Source organism: Bombina bombina, chromosome 1, assembly GCF_027579735.1.
Source record: "Bombina bombina isolate aBomBom1 chromosome 1, aBomBom1.pri, whole genome shotgun sequence".
NCBI classification, from domain to species: domain Eukaryota; kingdom Metazoa; phylum Chordata; class Amphibia; order Anura; family Bombinatoridae; genus Bombina; species Bombina bombina.
In genome coordinates this window covers 684547099-684568883 of record NC_069499.1, presented here as the reverse complement: position 1 = coordinate 684568883, position 21785 = coordinate 684547099, and the positions used below count along the sequence as shown (strand labels likewise).

The 21785-nt window shown below is 35.4% G+C and overlaps 1 protein-coding gene across 1 annotated transcript in view; it reads left to right on the top strand.

Annotated features, from left to right (window-relative positions):
* Nucleotides 1-3224, top strand: part of IL1RAPL2 (interleukin 1 receptor accessory protein like 2) — a 1497664-nt gene extending 1494440 nt beyond the window's left edge. The window contains exon 11 of the mRNA XM_053699168.1: nt 2371-3224. Coding sequence (XP_053555143.1) covers nt 2371-3047 — 677 coding nt within the window. The 3' untranslated portion in view covers nt 3048-3224. The remainder of the gene's footprint in view (nt 1-2370) is intronic.
* Nucleotides 3225-21785: the final 18561 nt, after the last annotated feature.

The window sequence follows — 21785 nt, the reverse complement described above, 5'->3', positions numbered from 1 at the left end:
TGTTGGAACACCTTCTCACTAAATATAAACAATTGGGTAGTTTATGTTGGCTTCCCAACTTTCCTAAATGCCTTGGCAGCATACACTGTACCTATACAATCATTTCTGAAACGTTTAAAGTTTGGAAATACATTCTTAAATGCTTTAAAGCTCTTACCATGTTCCATCTTTATCTCAAAAATAATTTCCTCTTGATTGCCCTTATATGCTAGCATTTGGGTGACAGATTTCAGAACTTTGATTGATGAGAAAGAGTGGATATATATTTGGAGCCTTGACCAGGTTCTCTCTCCTAGAAGCTAATTATAAACTACTGACCAGGTTGTATTTAATTTACTATACCAAATAGTTTATGTGCTGGAGAGGATGTGGTGGCATAGGCTCGCTATCGTATGTTTGGTGAGCTTGCGCTCTTATTAGCTTTTTCTGGTTTGGTCATTGAAATGGAGAAGTTACTCAGTTATAAATTGCCCTTAGACATCTTCAACTTCTTTTTCATATACATATGCATATCATCTGTAAACTTAGCCTCAGATTGTTTCATATATGTCATAATAATGCCTCTCAACTTATACCTCAACTTTGGAAAACAATCTATAGTCCCATAAATGAATGATTGGCGAACTCATGTAACAAACACTATCTCCTTTGAAAGATATCAGTATATTATGCAACATCACATCTCTGACTTCTGGTTCTCACCTTTGCAGGTTTATTATTTTGTTGTCACACATCTTTTATTCTGTTAGGCCTATTTTATAAAACATCACTGATGTCATTATGCTAGATATATTTGTAGTTTATTGTCACTTATTAAAACTTTTTCATAAATAAGAACTTTAATGTTTTTAATAAAGTTTACAATTGTAAAAAAATGAACACATTTACTTTTATTATCATAATTACCTCTTTATCTTGATATCCTTTGTTGATTAAAAGCTCTTTTATTCTAAAATCAGCACATATCTTGAACACTATATGGAAGCAATATTTGCTACAAAGCTTTTATACATGGAATCCTAAAAGTTTAATTTTGACTTCCTTGGCTCCATGTATTAACCGACAGGGGAGGACAGCTTCTCAACTCGCGAAGCTGCCCGCCCACCTTTGCTACACGGGCAGCGGACCTGTTGATCCGCTTGCCCATATGTATCATAACCCACTCATCGGAGTGTGTAATGCCCGCTCCTTCATTCGCGCGACTGAAGGGGCTGTCAATCACCGAGAGCAAGTGAGCTCTCTGTGATTTTCCCTTGCCACCTCAGAGGTGACTTAGGGTGTAAGAAGCAGCGGTCTAATGACCCCTGCTTCTTACATTGCGGGAACAGGCTCGCATATGCGAACCTGCCCCACAAGGACTCCGGAGCAGCTTTCGCTGCTTTGTACATGGAGCCCATTATCTCTTTAAGTGTTACTATATTATTATCAATTTTACAAGTCTTCCATCTTAGACAGTAATTGTGGTTTGTGTTAACCAGAGTTCTTAAAAGGTGAATATCAAACATCAAACTGGTTTTACGCTTTATTATAATTTATTATTTGTATTTATTTATTTTGTATTTTTTAATTAAATAGTTTAATTTCAGTAAATAGAGATTATTTTTTTTAAGTATAACACATACACTAAATGATTATAAATAGCATATTTTATATAACAACAGTTCAATTAATTTCATCTCAATGAAAAAGGTGGAAAAGTAAAATATCTTTCTACATTTTTCATTGAAGTGAAATTAACTGCAATTATGTTATGAACAGTTATTGGTTAAGTGAAAAACGTATGCTTTTTTTTCACAGTGACCATTTATATTTTACTTTTGTGAGAACAGTGCAAAATCTCTGCAACCCCCTCTATAAAAATCTTATTTTGATGAGTTTTTGTCACATTTGCTATTTATTTATTTATTTATTTATTTATTTATTTATTTATTTATTTATATATATTGCATATTTAACTAGAATTTCCTTTTGCATTGTATAATTAAAGCATCATTTATTAAAAATCACACAAGCTTGTATATTATATTTGCACCCTTCCTACTGTAAAATGGGGAAAGAGAAAATGTTTACAAATAAAATATTCTGATCAAACAAACCATTTATTTTGTACACTGTAGTGTCACTTTAATAAAAAAAATAAAAAAATCAGATAATTAATGTACTATATTTAAAGCTGATGAATGTATCTTACTTGTAGTAGGTCTATCACTGTTATTGGTGAAATTCACCATTGATTTTTCTAATGAAAATTATTACATGAAAAAAATGTGTAAATCTAAAATAATTTTGTAGCATCTAATATTTCATCCTGTTGTAGTGATGCTTATTATATTGCATCTTGTTTATTATAACTTGTTTTCTTTATTTTAGCATATATGGAGGATCTCGCCAGATGTGTAGAACAAAGCAGAAGACTGATCATTGTACTGACCCCAGCTTATGTTATCCGAAGAGGGTGGAGTATCTTTGTATTGGACAGCCGTCTCCATAACATGCTCACTAGTGGGGAAATTAAAGTCATACTGATAGAATGTACTAATCTGAGAGCAAGAGTGAACTATCAAGAAGTGGAATCATTAAAGCATGCTATTAAGCACCAATCATTAGTCAAGTGGAATGGGCCCAAAAGCAACAAAAAGAATTCCAAGTTTTGGAAGCATCTAGTGTATGAGATGCCTGTGAAAAAACGAGAAGTGTTGTCACGACAGCATGTCCTAGATAGTGGTGAGCAGAGTCTTTTTGGAGATTTGCATACTGTACCTCCTGTTGCGGTAACAGGAACATCTGCCAGTTTGGCACCTTCCCAAGGAGACATATCAGGTTTCCATCATGCAGATCCAATGCAAATGAGACATTTCTGCAGAGCATATGAATATGAGAAATCATCTCTAGGCAATCATCATACCTACTGTAACATACCTTTAACCCTATTAAATGGGCAACTGCCCCATAACAGTGCAGTCAAAGACCCACAAGAATTTCACGGCAACAGTAAATTGATACCAATCTCTTCAAAGGAATTAAGCTTCACCAGTGATATTTGGTAGTTAAAAAAAAAAAAAAAAGAACTAAGACAACTCGTTTCTCTTAATTTACAAACTTTTTGAACATTTTCTTCTACTGGAACTTAAAATTCTACCACAGGGGTCCTGAAAAAGCTTTTAAATGCTGACTCAAATACTCAGTTTTCTACTTGAACATTTTGTTTACATTACAGGATATAACACTAAGGGTCCTGCTTTTTTTGTTCAAACCTATTTTAAAAAAAAAATCCTCAGTGTAAAGTTTTGTTGCTTTATTGATAACTACATTAAGGTATAAATATTTTAGATTAGATATTACAATCTGTAATTGATTTGGATACTGAATGAGAAGACTATATATATATATATATATATATATATATACTGTATATATATATATATACTGTATATATATATATATATATATAATATATATATATATATATATATATATATATATATATATGAACACATTTGAAAAGAATACTAATGTAAATTAGAGTACTTATATTTTAAACAGCTAATTATGCAAACTTATAGCACATTCTGAAGTTTTGTTTGTAAGAAAAAAATTGATTGATGCAAGTAAAGGTTTAAAATATTTTTTTTAAGAGACTGCCACATATATATATGTGAAATGCACAATAATGGAAAAAGTCCTTTAGAAGTAGAAAATGGTGTGCAGTTTATTGTCTCTTGTATTTAATGGGTTAATGACGCACATCAATATTATTTGCATAAAGAAAGCACAACATTGAAATTACTTGACTTTTCATGCATGCTTTTTTCAATTTCTCATTATTAATTCTCAACAAACATTGAGAAAACATTTTTTTAAATAACACATATTTCCTTTGCTTTATTTGATATCTATGTGATTTCCTTATTCAGAAATTGTTCCTTAGAGGGGCTAGTAACTGGTGTTGGAAAAAAAATATGCCACAGAAAAGATGAAAGCAAACACATAACACATAATGCCAGCAATAGAAATGTGATATAATAGAGCAATATTACAAAACATCAAGAGCTAATGTCATCAAATGTGTTGGCTGAAAATTAAAATGCATTGATAATCACTTTAGTACAAAGAAAAACAGAGAGTCTGTCTCCGTCCCACTGATGTTCAGGAATAAAGGTGTTCCCAATGCTTTTGTTGAAGCATTATTATGGGTCTAGATGTGAGATACATATTACTCAATGTAAAATTGTATTTTTTTATTATTTTGCCGTCACATTGATGCCTGGGCTGAGACATAAGTGACCCTAAAAATTGACAATAAATGTGTTATCTAATCAGAAATAATTTGAAATTGTGTTTTCTTCTATTTACCTAATCCTTCGCTTTGTGTCCAATTTCATATTGCTAAGTAATATATATATTCATACAGTTACTAAAGACACAGAAAATAAAACACTGCAATGAATCAGTTTCTAATTGAAGTTCTTTTAAAGTTTATTAGGATCAGCATGCACTGCAAGGATTTAGGATTACAGGGAAAGTATTTCAATCAAAGTGATATTTTCCACCTTTAATATGAAAATGCAGCTTCTCAACATATTGACAGTATTTTTTTCTCATATAACAATGATGCTTCTGGTTCACATCTAACTTTAAAATGAATATTTTAATCAGGATTGGAATACAATATGATATAAAGATATAGGAGAAGAGATGAATATTGAGGGGTACACCCCAGTTATTATTGTAGACCCCAAATCTTTAAGGAACAAAACAGACATCATTTTGCAAAGCATCTATTTGTATATGCTCCATCGCTACCAAGAAAAAGTATAGGTATTAAAGCTGGAAACTGGGGTTTATACATCTTAACATTTTAATGTTAAAACCTGGGACTAAACCTGGGACTAAATATAATGTGTGTGTGTGTGTGGGGGGGGGTAGAACAAATCTCTTTTGTCTAGATCATCTACATATAATATAACCTGTTTTTATTCATTTTTTATTTATTTTAATTTTGTTCTGGTAAACAAATAAGGGTAAAACAAGCAAAGGTATGCTGGACTTTTATGAAGTTTTGCTGTATGAGAATTCCACTTAGCATTTGACTGTTTGTTTGGTCCGCACCTGGTACCTCGTTCTTTTCTTTTTGATTGGTGATCTCTCTTTCTTCTGTCCTCACTGGGCCTAGAATAAAGATCTCTTACTACAGCCTCAGTATGTGGAGGGAGTGTCTAGAAGAATCGTCTTGCTGAATATAGAAGAATCTCTTCTGGATGAGTTTGTCCCTCTCAAGCTTTATTTCAGGGTCATGTGTACTAATTTTCTTACCGTCGCTGGGATCAAAAACTCTTCTCACTGTCACATCCCTTTTTTTTTTTGGTCCATGATTCTGTAGCTCATATATCTTTTCTCATTGGCTATCTTAGTTCTGTTGCTAAGTTTTAACCATTTCTGAGACGGAACATATGCATAGGCTTGGGATTCAAATATTCCAAAGTGTTTTAGATTAGTTTAACATTATGGATTTACCATGGCCAAATATAAATAGGGTTTTGCTTGTTGCCAATCTATTTTAAAGGTATGTTGCTTCTGTTGCTTTTATAGCTGCATCATTCCAGTATTTGTGTGGCAGCAGGGATTCTGTCAGAATGCATCTGAACATCTTTATTAAGAAACAATTCTCTCTGATATACCACTCTGTTCTGTACTGTATGGTATGTAATTGTCCTGGCCATTTCTCTTCCATGTATGATATAGTATGATATGACATGTGTTCACCACAATTACTCGTTAGCAGTGCCTTACTTTCCTCTAAACGTCTCAGCATTTTCTGTTTTGTTTTTCAAATGATAGTTTGCACAATATCTACAATCAATAACATCAATATATTTTAGTGCATACATTATGCCCACAAGGCATTGGTAAGATTTCACCTCAACATATCTGAGTGAGTCAGCTGCAGAGGATTTGTTGACCTCTTTTGTCTCTTTGTGGGGAAAGAAGATCTTGTTCCATTCCCCATCAAACAACTTTCAAATACTTTTCTGTCAAAGCCCTCTTTACAAGGATCCATGTATATCATTCTTGCTCAATTATCCTTTTGTATGTGAGAAATCCCTTTCTTGTTTCTGTGTCATATTATTTCATGCCACAAGAGGATGCAATTTGAAATTGAGCAAGCTATGCTTGTGTTTCCTTGGAGTACAAAGCAAAGCTTTTCGCATACAAAGGTAAACCTTTCATTACTCTGCCTTTATTGCCATTACATTGTCCCTATACTTGGTTACAAAAGTTCACACAAGTAAATAACATTTAATGTCTTTGCTTTGTAATGCATTACTGGAATCCAACTCCTTTGCCTTGTGTAGCTGGTCTGCTGCCATTAGTTATACTTATCATAGCTATAGAATTTTTGTTTAATTCTTGAAGAAATTAGACATTTTTGCATGTGTGATATTGCACCTGAATCTATAAGGTAACAACTATTATACATATTAATCGTTATCTTATTTGAATATGCAACACTGGTTTGATGCATAATTAATTAATGATTTCACTTTTAGGATGTTTCGCTGTCATCTTGTGGTTTTTACCTGCTGTTGTGACCATTTTTCATAAATTTCTTCATCCCAAATAAAACAGGAACTATGTTTGCTGTTTTTATGGGAAAATGAACTCCCTTGTGGATAGTTAGTTTAGTTTCCTATGTTATAAAGCGCAGTGTATTGAGCACAGATTGCTTGTGTTTCACCCCACCCCCTTTTGCTATCTACTCATTTAGCTTTCTTTTCTTTCAAACATAACACAATATATTTTACAGACAGATTTTCTTTACATTTCTAGCAGACTGGACACAATTAAAGGGCAAGTCAACCAAAAAAAATGTTCTTACTCCTTCAGATAAAGTTTACTAGGATCAATAATTCAAACTGTAGCCCAATTTCGTTAAATATATAGTTTTCAAGTAAATTTACTTACTATATGTCCCTCAACCATTTTGAAATGACCACCAGCCCCCTCCTCTATTTCGTCATCCCCATCTTCCTTCCTTCCTCTTCTGCCAGTAACTTTACGATCCTCCATGTTCCTATTTTTGGCGCATGTGCAATGCACCGATTTAAGTGAAGGACCTAAAAATAAACACTCAGTGTCCTAGCGGTTCCTATATGCGGCGGACCAGTTGGCTTCTCTTCATCTACCGCCACATATAGGAACCGCTAGGATACTGAGCGGTACTACCGCTCGCGTGCTGGTTGTAGTGCTCAGGCTAAAGATCGTCTCTATAGCCTAAAGCATCAATATCTTTGTATGGCACAGATTCTGGGCACAAATTCCCAGAAACCATTAATTCTGAAGAATTGGACCTATTTAAATAAATACATTTTCAATTATACCTGTCACTCAAAAATTAAGCCAGCACTGTCTGAAAACAAACTCTTGTGATAACCTGTCTCTTACAAAAGAATAAAAGTGGAATAGCCAATTTAGATACATTTTCATGTTACTAGTTTATCTTACATTGTAATGCTCGATATGTTTTTTTCACATTTTACATTTAATTATAGTAGTTCTGCATAAACTGTCAAGTCTTTGCAAACTGTGTAAGATGCACTTCAAATAATGCACTATAAAGTCTTGCCACTGAAAAGGTGGCAAGGCAAACCCCTTCACGTAACCTGTACTTTAGAGATTGGAATATATCGCACTACTGGTGATTTATCCCAATCAAAATGCAGGCTACTGAAGGGCGTGAAGACTGGTGACAGCCTATGAACCACATTTTTTACTTCAATCTCACTCTTTGCCTCCGCATAATTAGTTAAGTAGTTGTTTTTTTCTAGGAAATCAACTTTACTCATGCTTTGGCCTCTCTGTTTTGATTCCATTATATTGCTACTATTTATGACTTTTTAAAAATATTAGGGACCCCCAGACCCCTTTTCTCTGTGTAGGTACATGGTCTGTTATTTACATCTAGGCTTAGATTTGCCCTAGATCAATATATGTATCCAAAAGAAAGGTTTGCACTCACTGGATTCTTTAATGTGCTTTATTGTGCACAAATCATACAATCATATCTGTGAAGTTTCGGGGATCTCAACCACTTCATCAGACTAAGCAATAATGAACAAACAAAGCAAACATTTTAACAGGTGCATAGCCCCTTCCCTAATCAAAGAAGAACTGTCATTCACCAATCAGAGTATAATCATTAACTCTGTTTATATTTGTGAAAGGGCAGTATATGAAACGTAACCACAGTGATCACAACTAGTGAAAAGTGTAGTATATTAATATTTCCTTTCACACAATAACAATATCTATTTGTTCCAATGTATTTATAGCATAAAAAGAGGAAACTGAAGTATATTCAAAGAACATTGTTTTCATCATCATCTATAACTGTATTTAGTTTACAGCTTTCATCTTAAAGGAACACTCAAGTCAAAAGAAACTTTTATGATTCAGATAGAGAATGCAGTTTTAAGACACTTTCCAATTTACTTCCATTATTACATTTTTTACAGTCTTTTTATATGCACACTTTCTGGGGAGCAAGATCCTACTTAACATGTGCACAAGATCACTGGGGATATGTATATAAGTCTGTGATTGGCTGATGTCTGTCACATGATACAGGGGGCGGGAAAATGGGAGAAAATATAAATTTGTAAGAAAAAAATCTAATTCTTTTTTGAAATTCAGAGTAGGTGTTATAGCATTATCTTTGTATTATGTACTTGTTAATTATGTAATTCTACTGCATTGACAAGCCACTGAACCGTTAAAATACCAAGCAGTCTCTATCTGTTATTTTGTAACAATAAACTGCAGCCAATTTTTTCAAACTTTTCTGTTTATTCAAATTCATACAATACATCACATTGAGCTAAAAAGCTATATAGCAATCGATGCTAAGCGTAATAAAGAAGCTTGTTCATTATGAATATTCATACTTGTTGCAAATACTCACATGTTCTGAAATCTAATGAACCCATCACCATAGTTAGAAGCGCTATGCTAGCATATCTTGCAGCCACAAATCAAATCACTGGCTCAGCCAGTGTTAGAATAGCCTTAAAACAAGAAAAAGCGGAGCACAGGTAAAGCACTAAATTAGCATATTTATTAGCAGCAGGATAAAAACAAAGTAAAAAATTACTTGTAAGTACAAGAAAAAGGCATGACGCATTTCGGCTTTATGGCGTCATCAGATATCTAAATACTGTCTCATACTTGTTAACTTATATAGGCATCTGTTCATACTGATTGGATACACCCAGGCAACCACTGAAAACACACCCTCCTGCTAAGTAACCCCTTACTGTCCTTAATCCAACACTGGAATTTCAGTGACACTTTACAAAACCCAATACTAGCACATATAAGTGAAATAGCTTTTGTCTGTGTTTATTATTACAATATGAGAGCAAAAAAAAACTCTTGAGCCCTATTTTATTAAACTTGTATGCCTATAGTATTTTTAACTACATAATCCTCTGTTAGACAATATAACAAAACAGAAAGAGAGAGCACTTGGGCAATAAGCCACATTTTGGCTATTTATATATCTGAATTTAAAAAAACACTATGACTGAAGTTCAAAATTTAAAGGTACACTACTTGAGATCTTGGAACATTTGTTTGCAAAAACCACACATATATGAAATACTGATAGCATGTCATAGAATTGGAGTAAACAAAACAGAGCACTACCATGAGGAAAAAAGGAAAAGGGGGGGGGGTTAGATTTCTCTCACTAAACAAAAAGCATTTACTTCCAAACATTGATAATATCTGCCTCTGTGTTAACCCCAAAAGGCAATCTTGTATGTAACACAAATATCCAGAAAGCTTCTCTTCTAGATAAGAGGTTTCCACCTCTTTCTGGGGTCCTGACCTTATCTATAATCAGACAGAAAAAAGGGTAAAGGACCGAAGTGAAGGGTTAACATTAGCACTCTTCCCTATACTATATTGAGTATATGGTAATTGAAAATAACAATGTACCTAAGGTGAATAAATGTGAAAGTATTAAAAATTTACTTTTAATCACTAATAACACTAAAATATAGTGAGAGGAAAATCCTCTAACTTAGCATAGTACCTAACAAGCCATAAATAGACTAGGTTAACCATGCACAGCCACCCCCCTGTTTCCTGGCCGATAACAGCTTTACGTCGGCTTCAGGTGACAGGGGTGGGGAGCAGGAACCAAGTCATGGAATAAAATTAAAATTGTGCAAAAAGATGCACTGTTAGCACACAGACGCGTTTCGGCCTAGTATATGGCCCTTCTCAGTGTAATTTTGTCCTTTACCCTTTTTTATGTCTATATATTATTGAGGGGCAGCACCGAACTTATATTTAGTTTATCATTCCCTATCATTACTTATTACTAGTGCCAGTTTGTTTTAATTGTGTTCTTATATATAATCCGCCATCTAAAAGTATCAACATGACCATTATGTGTTTCTATAAAGTGTTCTGCCAGAGCAGAACAGGGTGTCAATGAAGAGATATCATTCAAATGCTCCCTGATTCTTACCCTAGCCTCCCTTGTGGTCATCCCCATGTACTGCATCTTACATTCAATGCACTGTTCCAGATAAACCACATACTTTGTTCTGCAATTGGTATTACTAGTAATATCATACACCTTTTGTGTTGTACAAGACTGGATTTGCTTTGTCACCCATGCGTGACCACTCGCCTTGCAACTATGATTACCACATTTATAGTGACCTTTGCAAGTGAGCCAATTGCTTTTGTTAACATTTTTCACTTTAACCATATTTCGGGGAAAGATAATTCCCCAAAGTGTGATTTCGTTTGGGAAGAAAGCAACATCCCTTCTTGACCACATCATACAGGTCCTTGTAACCCTTTAAAATAGGTGTTTCCTGACAATATTTTTTATTTGGTTATACTGACTACTGAATGTAGTGATGAAAGTTAGTTTCTCTCTATCATGTGTTCATTTTCTTTTCCTTGACTCTGAAAGTAAGTCATTCCTGTCTATCTCCAAAACTTGAGTGAAAGCATTGTCTATCATTGGCTGATTATAGCCTATTTGAGTAAATCTATCCTTTAAGCGTTGGCTTTCTTCCAAAAAAATGTCATGTTCTGAACATTTGCACTTGAGCCTCATAAATTCACCTTTAATAATCCCAAAGCCTGTGTGTTTTGGATGTGCACTTCTAGCATGCAAAATGGTATTCGATTGAAGTGGCTTATGATACAGCTTACTCTCAATTCTGCTTTTTTCCACATTGCCCTTAAGTAACACATCCATGTAAACATTTTCTTTAGGATTTCTCTCACTAACCAAAAAGCATTTACTTCCAGACATTGATAATATCTGTCTCTGTGTTAACCCCATAAGGCAATCTTGTATGTAACACAAATATCCAGAAAGCTTCTCTTCTGGCGTACTGCATTATCGTTCAAATAGTTTACAAAATCCTCCACTTCTAAGGCCACTCCAAATGAAGACCACATTGTCTATGTATCTATGATAAAATTTAATACAATTACTGTATAGGTTACCATTTCCATAGACGTGAGACAGCTCCCACCAACCCATAAATAGGTTGGCGTAAGAGGGGGCAAACTTGGCGCCCATAGCTGTCCCACATCTCTGGAGATAATATTCACCATCAAAGAGAAAATAATTGTGGTTGAGTAGGAATGTAATAACCCTGATGACATAGTTTTTAAAGTGATTGTCAAAGTTAGTATATCTGTCAAGAAAAAAACCTAACTGCTGTTACTCCCTTGTCATGTGGGGTTGCAGAATACAATCCCACAACATCAACAGTTACCCAGATATAACCTTCCTGCCAAGGTTCCTCATCCAAGGATATGTTTTGTATGTCTTATGTAACTGGGAATCAGCTTAAATAACGGCTGCAAAAAAGTCTATCCATGTTGACAGTTTTTCCAGAAGAGACCCAATTCCTGAAACTATTGGTCTTCCTCTAATATCCTCCATGGACTTGTGTATCTTAGGGAGATGGTGAAAAATTGGAACCACAGGCTCCTTTACCTTTTACAAAAAAAATCAAAGGTAGGTTCATCAATGAAACCCTCCTCCCTTCCATCATCCAAAATATGGTACACAAGACCCTGGAAGGCACACATGGGGTTATTGGGAAGCTTACAGTATATCCGAGTATCTTCTAACTGTCGCATGGCTTCTTTGATATAATCATTTTTCTACATCACCATGATATTTCCTTATTTTATCTGCTTGTCTGTATACCGCTTGTTCTCTCTCTTTAAGTGTTTTTAATGCCTCTCTTTGTGTAAGAGTAAGATTTTGCTGACTCTTTTTGGTTGGCAAGAGATTGTGCAGTCTCCTTAGGTCTGTTTCAACACGATAGTGAAACGCCTCCAAAACCCCTCCCCGAGACTTAGTCGGGTAAAAAATTGATTGGGGTTTGAAGCTCACACTGCCCCTTGTCAATCCAAAATTATCTTTCTAAGTTTTCATTTCAAGTTCTAAGAGAGACATATAGGGGTAAATTTATCATGGTGCGAACAGACATGATACGATATAGAAAATCATGCCCACCATACATCGATAAATGCCAACAGCATACGTTCTTGTGAACTGCTGGTGCAAAACCGCCCCCTGCAGATTCGCGGCCAATCAACCGCTAGCAGGGGGTGTCAATCAACCCGATCGTATTTGATCGGGCTGATTGTTGTCCGCCACCTCAGATGGGGCAGACAAGTTAAGGAGCAGCGGTCTTAGGACTTCTTAACTTGCGCTTCAGGCGGAACTGAAGTGGAGTTGGTCTGAAGCAGCTTCCGCTGCTTCATAAATCCACCCCATAGAGGCCTAGTTATCAACATGCCCAATACCCCCGCCTAAGCTCGCCTACCATCGCCGCCGCGAACCTGAATAATCTCGCCAAAGTTATAAATAAAGCTGTCAAAAAGCTGCGCACCAAGTACGGGGCGATCTCGCTGCTCTTCGGCTTTTTCCCAGCTTTATTGCTAGCCTGTCACTAAGCACCCACACTAAACTACACTGTTCTACCCCCTATACCGGAGCCCCCCGCAACTAAATAAAGTTATTAACCCCTAAACCGCCGCTCCTAGACCCCGCAGCAACTATAATAAATGTATTAACCCCTAAACTGCCACTCCCAGAGCCCACCGCCACCTACATTATACCTAGTAACCACTATCCTGCCCCCCCTATACCGCCGCCACCTATAATAAATTTATTAACCCCTATCCTGCTGATCCCGGACCCCGCCGCAACTAAATAAATTGTTTAACCCCTAAACCGCCGCTCCCGGAGCCCGCCGCCAACTATATTAAACTTATTAACCCTTAATCTGCCCCCCCTACACCGTCGCCACCTATAATACATTTATTAACCCCTATCCTGCCCCCCCCTACACCGCCGCCACTATAATAAAATTATTAACCCCTAAACCTAAGTTTAACCCTAATCCTAACACCCCCTAACTTAAATATTAATTAAATACATGGGCCTCTTCAGCCGGATGATGGACCTCTTCAGCCCCCGCTTGGATCAAGACTTCAGCCATATGATGGACCTCTTCAGCCTGATGATGGACCTCTTCAGCCCCCACTTGGGCTTGGATGAAGACTTCGGAGCCTCTTCTGGACGGATCGTTGATACCCGGCATGGTGAAGATAAGCTAGGGAGATCTTCAGGGCTTAGTGTTAGGTTTATTTAATGGGGGTTTGGGTTAGATTAGGGGTATGTGGGTGGTGGGTTGTAATGTTGGGGGGGTATTGTGTGTTTTTTTTTACAGGCAAAAGAGCAGAATTCTTTGGGGCATGCCCCGCAAAAGGCTCTTTTAAGGGATGGTAAGGTAAAAGAGCTTTTCTATTTTTATTTTAGAATAGGGTAGGGCATTTTTTTATTTTTGGGTGCTTTGTTATTTTATTAGGGGGCTTAGTGTATGTGAAATTAGCTTAAAATTGTTGTAATATTTTTATAATGTTTATAAATTATTTTTTTATTTTTTGTAACTTAGTTCTTTTTTTATTTTTTGTACTTTAGTTAGTTTATTTAATTATATTTATTTGTAGGTATTTGTATGTAATTAATTCATTGATAGTGTAGTGTTAGGTTTAATTGTAGATAATTGTAGGTATTTTATTTAATTAATTTATTGATAATGTAGTGTTAGGTTTAATTGTAACTTAGGTTAGGATTTATTTTACAGGTAATTTTGTAATTATTTTAACTAGGTAGCTATTAAATAGTTATTAAGTATTTAATAACTATTGTACCTGGTTAAAATAAATACAAAGTTACCTGTAAAATAAATATTAATCCTAAAATAGCTACAATATAATTATAATTTATATTGTAGCTATATTAGGGTTTATTTTACAAGTAAGTATTTAGCTTTAAAAAGGAATAATTTATTTAATAAGAGTTAATTTATTTTGTTAGATAAAAATTATATTTAACTTAGGGGGGTGTTAGGGTTAGACTTAGCTTTAGGGGTTAATACATTTATTAGAGTAGCGGTGAGGTCCGGACGGCAGATTAGGGGTTAATACTTGAAGTTAGGTGTCGGTGATGTTAGGGAGGGCAGATTAGGGGTTAATACTATTTATTATAGGGTTATTGAGGCGGGAGTGAGGCGGATTAGGGGTTAATACATTTATTATAGTAGCGGTGAGGTCCGGTCGGCAGATTAGGGTTTAATAATTGTAGGCAGGTGGCGGCGACGTTGGGGGCGGCAGATTAGGGGTTAATAAATATAATATAGGGGTCGACGGTGTTAGGAGCAGCAGATTAGGGGTACATAGGGATAATGTAGGTTGCAGCGGTGTACGGAGCGGCAGATTAGGGGTTAATAATAATATGCAGGGGTCAGCGATAGCGGGGGTGGCAGATTAGGGGTTAATAAGTGTAAGATTAGGGGTGTTTAGATTCGGGGTACATGTTAGGGTGTTAGGTGCAGACTTAGGAAGTGTTTCCCCATAGGAAGCAATGGGGCTGCGTTAGGAGCTGAACGCTGCTTTTTTGCAGGTGTTAGATTTTTTTCAAGCTCAAACTGCCCCATTGTTTCCTATGGGGGAATCGTGCACGAGCACGTTTTTTAAGCTGGCCGCGTCCGTAAGCACCGCTGGTATTTAGAGTTGCAGTGGTGGTAAATTATGCTCTATGCTCCCTTTTTGGAGCCTAACGAAGCCCTTCTGTGAACTCTAAATACCAGCGGTATTTAAAAGGTGCGGGGGAAAAAAAACACGCGTAGCTAACGCACCCCTTTGGCCGCAGAACTCTAAATCTAGCAGTTAGTTACAAAAAATTTAAAAAAATAAGTTACAAACATTTCAAAAATATTACAACAATTTTAAACTACTTACACCTAATCTAAGCCCCCTAACAAAATAACAAAGCCCCCCAAAATAAAAAAATGTCCTACCCTATTCTACATTAAAAAATTAACAGCTCTATTACCTTACCAGCCCTTAAAAGGGCCTTTTGTGGGGCATGCCCCAAAGAAATCAGCTCTTTTGCCTGTAAAAAAAAAATACAACCCCCCCAACATTAAAACCCACCACCCACATACCCCTACTCTAACCCAACCCCCCCTTAAATAAACACTACCAACCTGAAGATCATCCTACCTTTAGCCGTCTTCAGCCAGCCGACCACCGATGGAACAGAAGAGGATATCCGCAGCGGCCAAAGTCATCATCCAAGGGGTGCTGAAGAAGTCTTCCATCCGATTGAAGTCATCATACAAGGGGCACTGTTGGAGATCCTTGGGTAAATTTGTATTATCTCTTAAAACATATTTTAGAACCTTGATTCCTTTGTTGTGTATGTTTGTGATTGCAGTTTTATATTCTGACAATTTGAATAATATTAAACAATATTACACTATGTCCGTTTTTTTTCCTGCTTTCCTCCTTCATGTGAGACTCCAATGATCCATTGAGGAGTGACGTAGTCACCTGCACGGATTCCTAGTATTCACAGGAGATAAGATTGATCGCTGGTCTACGGAAGTTACAGACCCTCGGTGACTGTAGTCACATCCCCTGTTGGCTCAACATTTACTTCATATGATTGGTGTTATCTTGTGTAAGTAGATTAATTGTCCGAGTTGGGATTTTTTATATCAACAATTTGAGTGCCGTTTTCATATAAGGACGTGCTTTGAAATTATACCATTTTATCTCAGGGAAACGTATCTCTGCAATTAGTTATTTTTCCTCTTATGGTTATATACTAATATCTTTCATATGTATTCAGTGTTACAAAGTATATATTTTGCTTACTTTGTTATATTCATCCAATATATTTATGTACTTTCTCTTCCTTTTTTTATTATTGCAATTATAACTATGCTTTTAGTTTAGCGCTGTGAAGGTTTCTACTCTTTACAGATACTTGTTTTACAAGGAGAGTAAGCAGTGAGGGTTCACTTGCTCCTCTTTTTGTATACCCACCAGCAGCTTTTCTGATTCACACACTTATTTTGCTAGCGCCTCCCAGGCTGTCTCTCTGTCATTTATAGACAGAGATACAACCTTAAATCTCTTGCTTGTCATATATGACATACTGTATACACACACACATATATATATATATATATATATATATATTTATATACGTATAAATATATATATATATATATATACACTGTATATATATATGTATATACATATAATATATATATATATATATATATATATATATATATATATATATATATATATATATATATATATATATATATATATATAAAATCAATATATGAATCCTCCCTCCTGGGTTAACCAACTGAGCTTGCACTCAAAATATACACCAAACAGTAAAAAATCCTGAGACTTCACTGTTTACTGTTTGGTGTATGTATGTATGTATATATGTATATATATATATATATATATATATATATATATATATATATATATATATATATATACAGGGAGTGCAGAATTATTAGGCAAGTTGTATTTTTGAGGATTAATTTTATTATTGAACAACAACCATGTTCTCAATGAACCCAAAAAACTCATTAATATCAAAGCTGAATATTTTTGGAAGTAGTTTTTAGTTTGTTTTTAGTTATAGCTATTTTAGGGGGATATCTGTGTGTGCAGGTGACTATTACTGTGCATAATTATTAGGCAACTTAACAAAAAACAAAAATATACCCATTTCAATTATTTATTTTTACCAGTGAAACCAATATAACATCTCAACATTCACAAATATACATTTCTGACATTCAAAAACAAAACAAAAACAAATCAGTGACCAATATAGCCACCTTTTTTTGCAAGGACACTCAAAAGCCTGCCATCCATGGATTCTGTCAGTGTTTTGATCTGTTCACCATCAACATTGCGTGCAGCAGCAACCACAGCCTCCCAGACACTGTTCAGAGAGGTGTACTGTTTTCCCTCCTTGTAAATCTCACATTTGATGATGGACCACAGGTTCTCAATGGGGTTCAGATCAGGTGAACAAGGAGGCCATGTCATTAGATTTTCTTCTTTTATACCCTTTCTTGCCAGCCACGCTGTGGAGTACTTGGACGCGTGTGATGGAGCATTGTCCTGCATGAAAATCATGTTTTTCTTGAAGGATGCAGACTTCTTCCTGTACCACTGCTTGAAGAAGGTGTCTTCCAGAAACTGGCAGTAGGACTGGGAGTTGAGCTTGACTCCATCCTCAACCCGAAAATGCCCCACAAGCTCATCTTTGATGATACCAGCCCAAACCAGTACTCCACCTTCCACCTTGCTGGCGTCTGAGTCGGACTGGAGCTCTCTGCCCTTTACCAAATCCAGCCACGGGCCCATCCATCTGGCCCATCAAGACTCACTCTCATTTCATCAGTCCATAAAACCTTAGAAAAATCAGTCTTGAGATATTTCTTGGCCCAGTCTTGACGTTTCAGCTTGTGTGTCTTGTTCAGTGGTGGTCGTCTTTCAGCCTTTCTTACCTTGGCCATGTCTCTGAGTATTGCACACCTTGTGCTTTTGGGCACTTCAGTAATGTTGCAGCTCTGAAATATGGCCAAACTGGTGGCAAGTGGCATCTTGGCAGCTGCACGCTTGACTTTTCTCAGTTCATGGGCAGTTATTTTGCACCTTGGTTTTTCCACACGCTTCTTGCGACCCTGTTGACTATTTTGAATGAAACGCTTGATTGTTCGATGATCATCGCTTCAGAAGTTTTGCCAATTTTAAGAGTGCTGCATCCCTCTGCAAGATATCTCACTATTTTTTGACTTTTCTGAGCCTGTCAAGTCCTTCTTTTGACCCATTTTGCCAAAGGAAAGGAAAGTTGCCTAATAATTATGCACACCTGTATAGGGTGTTGATGTCATTAGACCACACCCCTTCTCATTACAACGATGCACATCACCTAATATGCTTAATTGGTAGTAGGCTTTCGAGCCTATACAGCTTGGAGTAAGGCAACATGCATAAAGAGGATGATGTGGTCAAAATACTAATTTGCCTAATAATTCTGCTCTCCCTGTATATATATATAATATATATATATATATATATATATATATATTTATATATATATATATATATATATAAATTCATTAAAATTAAGGTGGAGATAAAAGTCTGAGATTAAAATCCTCCATGTCTCAAAAGTATATCAATATAAATTGCATAGAAAATTAGCACATCTAGGCAAGTATCCCCGCTTGCTTTTACCCAGTAACACTCCATATACACTGTTACCAATGCACAAGAGGATTCTGGGTAAGATATGCAAATTAGATATCCAACATCTAAGATTGTTTGCTTCATACTGTGTTAACACACAGTGATTCCCTAATAGGGAGAATGCAGCAATACAGAAATCACCACTAGACAGCCTGTTTCGTTCTTGTTTGAACTCTTTAGTAGTGGATACATTTCTGATTGCTGCTTAGGTAAAGCTGCATAGGAAAGTAGCACATCTAGGCAAGTATCCCCACTTGCTTTTACCCAGTAACACTCCATACATACTGTTACCAATGCACAAGAGGATTCTGGGTAAGGCGGTGTTGCTTATGACCCAATTGAATCACAAATAGTGCAGATGGATTATTTCATGAGTTCTTGAACCCAGGGCGTGTACCGGTTGGGGATTAGGAGCATGGTGGGATCACAGATCACTAGTTTGATTAATTGTACTTATATGCACTTGTCTCTATTATCACGCTAGATGTTTTTATACTGACACATATTATTATGTTGCACATTATCATTTTACACATTTTTTCCTATGGGCTACCCAGATGGTTTAGCACCATGTTTTTTGCACACGGTCTCCAAGGATTGGTTACCTGACTTAAGGAGGGGCCTACAAGCCTATTTAAGTTTGTTCATTTGCACACTTTGGTTGTCAGAAGAAGGTACGTTTGAGGTGCCGAAACATCACAAATAAAAATTTTACTTTTGATGTCTAAAGTCCAGTGAGTGCTTTGTTTTGCCTTTTTGCTGTATACTCCTCTAGAGCACCCTGGCAGCTGCAGGACGGTGGTGAGAGTGCATATACCTTTGGATTGTTGCTTGTATATATTTACATGTATTTATATATTCATGTATATATGTATGTGTGCACATTTTTTATGTATGTACTTATGCATGCATGTATGAATAAAATCATGTATGTATACGTGTTTATTGGTATATATTTACGTTTGTATTTATGTATATATGTATGTATGTTTGTATGCATGCATTTTGTATATATATATTAATATATATATGTATATATTTACATATCCATAAATGCATACATGTTTACATACATGCATGCATACAGATATATGCATGTATGTTTTCATGTATGTATTTATGTACTGTATGTATGGTCGCTTGTATGTATTTACTTGTATATATGTATATATTTACATGCATAAATGTATACATCCATGAATGCATACATGCATGCCTACATACATGTATATACATACATGCATGCATACATACATGCTTACATACATATATCTATGCATGCATGCATACATATATATGCATTTTTTCATGTATGTATGTATGCACGTGTATATATGTTATATTTACATGTATGTATGTATTCTTGTATGTATATACCATGTATAATTAATGCATACATGCATGCATACATACATGTATACATTTATGTATATACGTATGGCATGTATGTATGCATGTATAATTTAAATGCATGCATGCAAATGCAAACATGTAAGTATATGTGTTTACTTGGAATATATTTACATTTGTATTTATGTATATATGCATGTATGTTTGTATGCATGCATTTATTTATGCATGTATGCAAGCATGTATGTATACGTGTATATATTTACATTTATATATGGTATACATAAATACATGTATACATACATACATGCTTACATACATATACCTATGCATGCATGTATAAATGTATTTATGTATGTATATGTGGTGCAAACCTGCTTATAAATAAATATGAATTTATATATAAATATATATATTTATGTGTATGTTATTAGTTTTTTACCTCTTTAAATACTATTGTATTTTATTATTAGTCCTCTTGAGATCATATTTATCCTTTAATTTGTAAAACTGTTTACAATCAGGAGTTCTTAAATAATATGATGAATTTTTAACTTTTCTTTAATTTCCAGTATTTATGATCCACTCACTACAAACATTTTCAACAACCTTTACTGGTAGAATTTTTTACTTCAGATGCTCCATAATTTTTTATTGAAGGCCACATGCACACTCTTTTTTCTTCTTTATCTAAATCTTCTTATATATTATCGATAAATAGTCCCAGACATTTTTAAATTTCATTTTTTTTTTTTAAATTGATCTACATCTCAATTTCTGGTGAGCCATTAGTATATCATAATCTTTTTTTTACTCTTTTTTCCTCTTATTAAAAAGTGATTTATTGATTGTTAACCTCCACAATAATTAATTGCTGATCACACTTATTTTGACATTTTTTGGGTCTTATTAGCAATCTTTCAAAGAAGTAAAATCATACTACATGTGTATGTAATACTCGAACAGGTATATACAAATTCATTGTAATAATCATTTTCTCATAGTAGTCATTTTGATATGAAATTGTATTTAATAAACAGGTGTTTGTAATAACCATTATGCATGGTTTCAATTATTTTAAAATTCTTCATATTTCTTTAATTACTTAATTTTCGGCTAGATTACGAGTTTTGCGGTAAGAGATGTTATTGTCACCGCTCACCTTACCTACAGCGCTGGTATTACAGGTTTGCGTAAGAGCAAAATTGTGCTCCATACCGCATTCCAATACCAGCGCTGCTTAAGTAACAGCGGTGAGCTGGTTTTACGTGCTCTTGCACGATTTCCCCCATAGACATCACTGGGGAGAGCCGTCTGAAAAAAAAGCCTTACACCTGCAATAAATCAGTGTAAAGCTCCGTAATGCAGCCCCCATTGATTCCTATGGGGAAACTAAATTCTATGTTTACACCTAACCACCCTAACATGAACCCCGAGTCTAAACACCCCAAACCTTAAACTTATTAACCCCTAATCTGCACCCACCCCTGGACATTGCCGACACCTACATTATACTTAGTAACCCCCTAATCTGCCGCTCCATAGACATCCCCGCCACTAATAATAAACATATTAACCCCTAAACGCCGCACTCCCCGCCTCGCAAACACTAGTTAAATATATTAACCCCTAATCTGCCGCCCCTAATGTCGCTGCCACTATACTAAATTTATTAACCCCCTAAAACCTAAGTCTAACCCTAACCATAACACCCCCTAACTTTAATATAATTAAAA